General features: G+C 48.8%; 1 protein-coding gene across 1 annotated transcript; it reads left to right on the top strand.

The window, feature by feature from the left end:
• Positions 1–809: 809 nt before the first annotated feature.
• On the top strand, positions 810–7,459 carry tent5ba (terminal nucleotidyltransferase 5ba). The gene is made up of 2 exons (XM_047041576.1): positions 810–1,316; positions 5,706–7,459. Exons 1-2 carry the CDS (start codon positions 1,161–1,163, stop codon positions 6,732–6,734), a joined length of 1,185 nt encoding a protein of 394 aa, XP_046897532.1. The 5' UTR covers positions 810–1,160; the 3' UTR covers positions 6,735–7,459.
• The last annotated feature ends 151 nt before the right edge of the window (positions 7,460–7,610 follow it).

Genomic DNA, 7,610 nt, shown 5'->3' with positions numbered 1-7,610 from the left:
GGTTATCACCAGTCTGTGTGGTTTATTGTAACAAAACACGGCCGTACAGAAGTAGCAACACAATAAACTGAATCCTGTTGACATACACTTCTTGGTGTTATTTAATAGCTCTTAACTGCGTTTGAGGAACATAATTTAAATACTCTCCATTTGTTTTATATGATAAGATAACGTTGAATTATGTGTGTGTGTGTTTATTTAATCTTACCATTTGGTTAGATTCCTGATTCCCCTGTTTCAACATGTTCAACATGAGATCATCCATGCATTACACATTGTAATTCTTGTTTGAAACTATTCTTTCAACTGTTTATCAAAAAACAATTCACAAGTTGTTGTTGTTGTGGTTGGTATTGATTTTGTTTGTCAATGAAATAACAAAGACCTGTCGCAAATAGAAACATTTTATATTTTATAAAAGTTCTGACTTTATAGCGGTTTAAAATGTATTGTGCTGTTGTAACTCATGTTGCTATGACATTTATAATGTGAGCCAAAAAATGAAAAAAAATACATTAGATATAGGCTAGAGCCTTGTCTGACGGATATGAATAGATTGTCAAATAGGCTTCTATAACACCCTGTCAAAAAACAAACGTCATAGCCTATTTTTTTACCTAGTATGTAACAGCTCTACTTTGCCCAGGCATGTTGTATAGAATTGCATGGCCCATGGCAAAAGTACATAGGTGGCGTACTGGATCTGTTCACAGGTCTGGTTTAAAGACCGCAGTGGCACCAGGCGGAGTTTCCATAACCAATGAACCTGTAGCCCAACCAATCACAGCGCTATGCAAAGGAAGGGGGTTTAACTCAGCCGGACGAATTGTTCGGGCAACTTCTCAAGCGGACTAGACACGGGCACGTCCAATACAGGGGCAGACTAACTTCTCTTGCGTTGCGAGTTTTCACAGTTTAGTTTGGGTATTTAAGTGACTAGTTTACATTTACCAGGTTAACTTAGAGTAAATTACTTACAAGTCTACAGGACACAAACTGGCTTTGGATTTCCAAGTCCTACAGAGAGATAACTCTTTCCTTTCAGCATCTTTAAAATTTGACCGGACAGATCTGGACTGCTACATGAGTTTTCCCCCCGACAGATTGACATCGCAATATTAACTACATCTTTAGGATTTCAGTTGAGTTTTTGTATCGCAATGTCCAACGGTGATGCGTCGGATCAGAGTCGGCGGTTCTCTGTCCTGTCCTGGGATCAGGTGCAGCGCTTGGACTCAATCCTTGGAGACGCAATCCCTATTCACGGCCGCGGAAATTTCCCTACACTCTCAGTGCAACCCCGACAGATTGTTCAGGTAAACGTTCATCTTAATTTTCTGCAACATTACAATAACTTGTTCAAGTCGTTTTTGTTCAAAGGATGCTTTATCCCAAGGTTTTCTATTTATTTGATCCACAAAGTGAGGGAAGTTGATGACGACCTTTAAAATGAGGCTACGGTAGCTGTAGTATACATGCAAGGAGCGTTTCAGCTCAAACGAGAACCCCCCTGTCCTATAACCTGGTGTCATAGCTGTTAAACGATTGCTTAAATCTCTCTCTTTCTCTTTCTTTCTCTCTCTCTCTCTCTCTCTCTCTCTCTCTCTCTCTCTCTCTCTCTCTCTCTCTCTCTCTCTCTCTCTCTCTCTCTCTCACACCGTCTCTCTCTCTCGCTCTCTCTCACTGTCTCTCTCTCTCTCACTCACACACACACACACACACACACACACACACACACACACACACACACACACACACACACACACACACACACACACAAACACATTTTCCCCCCCTCCTTCCTTCTCTCTTTAGCTTTCTCACTTTCTCTCCTCATGCCTCTCAAAGCATTTATCGCTAACTAGCGAGTTGTACCCTTACCAGGATGTAATTCACAGAATCGTGTCCTGACCTCCTAAACCCCTTTCACATAGGATGCATGTAAAGTCCAAACCTCACAAAGCAGCAACAGGCTAGGTTATCTGTGCTGTCAGGGCCTAACCGCAAGCCACTAAACTGACCTAAATTGGAGGACTGTACAAATAACCTGTATTCATGTGGATATTTTAAACAAGCACCATAAGCATGTTGGGTGGAGGGGGGGGGGGATTTAGCTTAAGACAGAAGAGAGGTTAGTTAACCTTGGGTTTACACATTATGTTGAATGGCTATGATAAATTGACTCACCAGTGTGTTTTCCTATATATAGTATATACATACTTAGTATCTATACTTATAAGCTTTGGGTCTAGTGTGGTTGTGGTTCTGATGAAGGTTCCTTGAGTGCTTCATTGACGCCAGTGTGGACTGGGTGTGGAGACACACATGTGCCCCCCCCCCATGCCCCCCCCATACCCCCCCATGCCCCCTCCCCTCCGTGCCCCCCCCGTGCCCCCGTACCCCCCCGTGCCCCCCTGTGCCCCCCCCCTCTCTCCGAACTCCCCCCTCCCCCCCGGGGCCCACCCATACCCCCCCATGCCCCCCCCGTACCCCCCCCCCCATGCCCCCCACGTGCCCCCCCCCCACATGAGGGCTCTTCCACCACGAGCTGAATTCGACCCCCCATGCTGTCGCCTCCAGCCGTGTTTCATAACAAAACAGCATCTGCCAGCTGAGATTGAACTATCAGTTCTCTGTAGACACACACACACACTTCAGTTCTCTGTAGACACACACACACACTTCAGTTCTCTGTAGACACACACACGCACTTCAGTGGTCTTCCAGCAGAGACCATGTGTGCTCTGAACCCCCTGGGAAGAGCAGACCATCAGCCCGCCAGGACTGACTGCTTCCACGGAACTCTTTGAGGGATAAGCTTTATGGGTTTGGGAAGCTTCTCTGTTAATGACTAATGATTAATTAATTTACTGTGCTTGTTTTTTGGGTCGTTTTTTGGGGGCTGAATTTACGACCCCCTTTTATGAGCATAGCTGAGTTATTATCCGACAGCGTTTTTCGAAACATGGGCTTGGCCATGTTTTTGCTGTCAGTGTCAAGAACGATAACTAAATAATCAGTTTTCTCTATGGTGTGTTTGCCGTGTTGTCATAGATTTCTGTGGGCTGTTCCTGTAGTCCAATATCAGCATCACAGGGCTGGGAGGACAGGAGGCTAAAACTGCTTTATCTCTGGGTGGAACTGGGCAGCATTCCTGGACATCATTACACAGCAGTTTAAACAACACCCCGGGGTTCTCAGAACATCTTATCTGATTTCTGTAGTCCTGTTGTCCTGCCATTCTGTAGGCCTGTATCCTGTAGTGCCCAGATGGGTATTGGAGTACTCTAGCTTTGTAGTCCTGCAGTCATACATTCCTGTACACCTGAGTTGTAGTTCTGTAGTCCTACAGTCCTGGTAGGCCTGGAGTCGTGTACTGTAGCTCTGTTGTTATTTAGACCTGTATTGTAGTTCTTTGGTCCTGTAGACCTATATTGTAGTTCTGTGGTCTTGTACTCCTTTATGCCTGTATTGTAGTTCTGTAGTCGTATACTCCTGTAATCCTGTATGTTATAATCCTATAGTTTTGCAGGGATAGGGCCTAGGTACCTCTGTCTCCGCCACACCGCACCCTGGCCAACTCTCCCTCAGCACTCTGGGTCTCTCAGGGGCACATACTCACTCTAGTCGCAGGTCCTAGATCAGGGTTTACCGCCCATACAAACCAATGCAAGCTTGAGCAACAGACCAGAGGGGAAAAGGAAGGATGGCGTTTCCGGTTTCTCGACAGTGACTCTCGATGCACGAGCGCAGTTACAGGGAAAGCCCTACACCACATGTAACCCAAACCAGAAACCACCACAGCAGATTTTACAGTTGTCATCCAGCCGCGAGGCGAAGCACCTGTCTCTCTGTCTGAGAGGAATGAGCCATCAAGCCTGTGCCTTTGGTCTGACCTGGTGTGTATAAATAGCTGCCAGCTTATGATCTGATCACCATGAAAGACTATCATACTGACACTAATCTGCCAGGGCCTGCAGAGAGATTTGGAACTGAGGTGTGTTGCAGGTACAGAGGAATGTAAGCTGGACTGTAGGCCTCTCCGGTCTACAGGTTCACTGGGAGGCCCAGGGTTCAGTCAGACTAATGCTGACAGAAGTAGAAGTCATGTTTTTCTTAATGGTGTTGTAACACAGTTTGAATGTCAATCGTAAGGCAAATGTACCCGTACTTGGGGAGAGACTTGTGTTTAATAAGGCATCCATACGTAGACGCAGAACGAGTCGTCAGCTCTTTTTTCTGGAAACGACTACCAGATGTCCAACATCCGCATATTAAACCCACACTTTGTCGAGGAAACTCGTTGCTTTCCAAGAGCCGGTGACGACCCCCCCCCCCGCCGACCCCCCCTCCCTCGCATGCATGGAGGCAGTTCGTTTTCAATGCCGCAATTCCACCAAGTGGATTGGCTTTTAACAACTTTAGCTCCCCCCCCTAGCCCTCAGCGTGCTCTGGATGCGTTCCATCTTTGAAGTCTAGCCCGCTGGGCTTCCACATAGCTTGCTGTTTGCCTGCTGGCATGGCAGCCCCTGCGTGGCCCGGCTGAAGATCACACACAGCCAATAGCGTCCGAGCGGGACATCCTCTTCACAGATGGGTGTGCGTGCCGGGGGCCTCTTTGCTGAGGCCTGCTCGCGGGTCACCGGGGCTGGGGAAGGAGACGCTGTCTGACCCCTCCCGACCCCCAGGGTCATGGGGAATAGAGCTGAGGGGTTTCTCCTGGTCTGCTGGTGAAGCACTGACATGTCTCTTGTTGTCTGCGGCAGCAGCGCTGAGGCGTACGTCCTGCGAGAGGGGCTCCTGTCTGCGAGACCGGGTCTGGATTAGTCCTTCTGACCCACAGGCAGACAGACAGGCAGACAGACAGGCAGACTGACAGGCAGACAGACAGGCAGACTGACAGGCAGACAGACAGGCAAGCAGACAGACAGACCGATACAAGGTAGACAGCTCGGCAGGTAATCAGACAAGTTAGGCAGACAGACAGGCAGGCAGGCAGACAGGCAAACAGACAGACAGACAGACAAGCAGGCAGGCAGACAGACAGGTGAACAGACAGACAGGCAGGCAAGCAGATCAAGTCCCTGTCTTTTATCTGAGCCAGTTAGGCTTCATTCATGCTGAGTGGAATGCTGATTAAATGGACCTCTGTCTGCTGTGCTATCGATCCGGCCTCCTCAACACATTGATTCTGTGGGGCCCATGTGGAACTTATTGGGAAACGTCTCAAGGGATTGACTTGAGGGTCACCAGGTTTGTGTCTATGACTTATGTGGGAATCGTTTCAGCAAAGTCCAAGGGTGGTCAACACACTTGCAGCACTATAAGTCAATACAAGTCACAATAAGTCAATTTCAGCTTTCAAAACAAACACAAGTCATATTTTACCCCTGTAAGACCCCTTGTAAAATTACAACGTCACCTTGAGCTCTTTCATTGCTCATTTCTCTTTTTTTTGAAAGACCAAATGTATCCAATAGCATTGCAAGGCAAAACAGTAGGACCCATTGGTTGTGAAAATATCTTATTTGCAAATGTATTTTTTGGAGAGTTAAAGGGGATGTTGAAATGATAGGGTCGGGTCTTACAGGGCTAAATGTAAAAATGACATTTCAATGAAGTGACCTCACTAGCTGCAGTGTATGCTGTGGATGACAGGAGTGCTTAGCCAGCGGATGACAGCGTCTGTGTCTGTGTCTCCGCAGGTGGTGCGGGCCCGGCTGGCCCAGCGGGGGGTGGCCGTGCGGGACGTGAGGCTGAACGGCTCGGCCGCCAGCCACGTGCTCCACCAGGACACGGGCCTGGGCTACAAGGACCTGGACCTGATCTTTGGCGTGTCTCTGCAGGACGACGAGGCCTTCCGGCTGGTCAAGGACGTGGTGTTGGACTGTCTGCTGGACTTCCTGCCCGCGGGCGTCAGCAAGGAGCGCATCTCGGCGCTGACCCTCAAGGAGGCCTACGTGCAGAAGCTGGTGAAGGTGTGCAACGACACGGACCGCTGGAGCCTCATCTCGCTGTCTAACAACACGGGCAAGAACGTGGAGCTGAAATTCGTGGACTCGCTGAGGCGGCAGTTTGAGTTCAGCGTGGACTCCTTCCAGATCTGCCTGGACTCCCTGCTGCTGTTCGACCGCTGCTCTGAGACGCCCATGTCGGAGAGCTTCCACCCCACCGTGCGCGGCGAGAGCGTGTACGGGGACTTCCGCGAGGCCATCGGCCACCTCTCCCGCAAGGTCATCGCCACGCGCAACCCCGAGGAGATCCGGGGCGGCGGGCTGCTCAAGTACTGCCACCTGCTGGTGCGGGGTTTCCGCCCGGCCTCGGAGACGGAGATGAAGCAGCTGCAGCGCTACATGTGCTCGCGCTTCTTCATCGACTTCTCCGACATCCAGGAGCAGCAGAGGAAGCTGGAGGCCTACCTGCAGAACCACTTTGGCGGCATGGAGCACAAGCGCTACGAGTGCCTGGTGACGCTGCACGGCGTGGTGAACGAGAGCACCGTGTGCCTTATGGGTCACGAGCGGCGGCAGACGCTGGGCCTCATCTCGGCGCTGGCGCTGCGCGCGCTGGCCGAGCAGAACGCCATTCCCACCGTGGCCAACGTCACGTGCTTCTACCAGCCGGCGCCGTACGTGCGCGACGTCAACTTCAGCAATTATTACGTTGCGCACGTGCAACCGCCCCTCATCCAGGGTTGCAGCAACTCCTACCAGACGTGGCTGCCCTGCAACTGAGCTGCTTAGCATGTGTGTGTGTGTGTGTGTGTGTGTGTGTGTGTGTGTGTGTGTGGGGTGGGAGGGGGGCAGGGGAGAGATCTGGCAGGGGAGAGATCTGGCTCCCATACCTCCCTCTGTCTCAGGGGATGAGAAGGCGGAGGAGTTGGAAGACTGGTTCCATTGCTCTTTGTTCTTCAAAGAAAGAAAAAAGTAAAGGACAAAAAAACGGAAAAAAAACACAATGGAAATGTAACTTTTTTTTTTGTTGCCAAATGTGACTTGACTGAAGCGATCCTTTACTGCTGTATAAGTGATCTGAGCCGACATGTATTCTTCTCAATTCTATATTTCTCCTGCAGATCGTTTGTACGACCAATGGTCCTTTTTGTCAGACGTAGAGAAAATTTTGGAGTGTGTCCATATTTAAGTGAAAGGAGTCTTTATGAGGTTATATACGTGTCCGTTTAATGATCATTTTCTATGAAGCTCTTTTATTTTCATACTCTGGCTTCAGTTGACCTTTTTCTAAATGACATTTACAGGACCAAAGATTTATTTTTGTTGTTGAGAAGGGAACATTGTTGTGATTCCAAGTGCCTAAAACAAACCATGAAATGTACTAAAACACTGTAATGCGAGAGCGGTGCTTTTTAAAGCGATCTGTGTTTCCTAGGTAACTCCAACTGTCTTTTCAGGGACAGAGGCATTCAAATTCATGCAATTAAAAATACCAAAAAACCGAATATCCTATTTATTGTGTTCTTTTTATCTGGCAACACGTTATACTCACACATCGTAAGTGGTCTTTTAAGGTTAAATGTATCTGTGTTTTGAAGAAGCCAATTATGACCTTGAAGATCAGACACGATATGACTTCATATTTCCAATCCCACA

The sequence above is a fragment of the Hypomesus transpacificus genome, chromosome 2 (assembly GCF_021917145.1).
Source record: "Hypomesus transpacificus isolate Combined female chromosome 2, fHypTra1, whole genome shotgun sequence".
NCBI lineage: Eukaryota > Metazoa > Chordata > Actinopteri > Osmeriformes > Osmeridae > Hypomesus > Hypomesus transpacificus.
Note: the sequence above shows the minus strand (reverse complement) of the source record. Positions and strands in the feature narration are given on the sequence as shown.

Bases quoted from the DNA above. Each gene is read 5' to 3' on its own strand.
- tent5ba (XM_047041576.1), top strand. From the start codon at position 1,161: ATGTCCAACGGTGATGCGTCGGATCAGAGTCGGCGGTTCTCTGTCCTG. The intron at 1,317-5,705 runs GTAAACGTTCAT...GTGTCTCCGCAG, and splicing joins AACCCCGACAGATTGTTCAG to GTGGTGCGGGCCCGGCTGGC.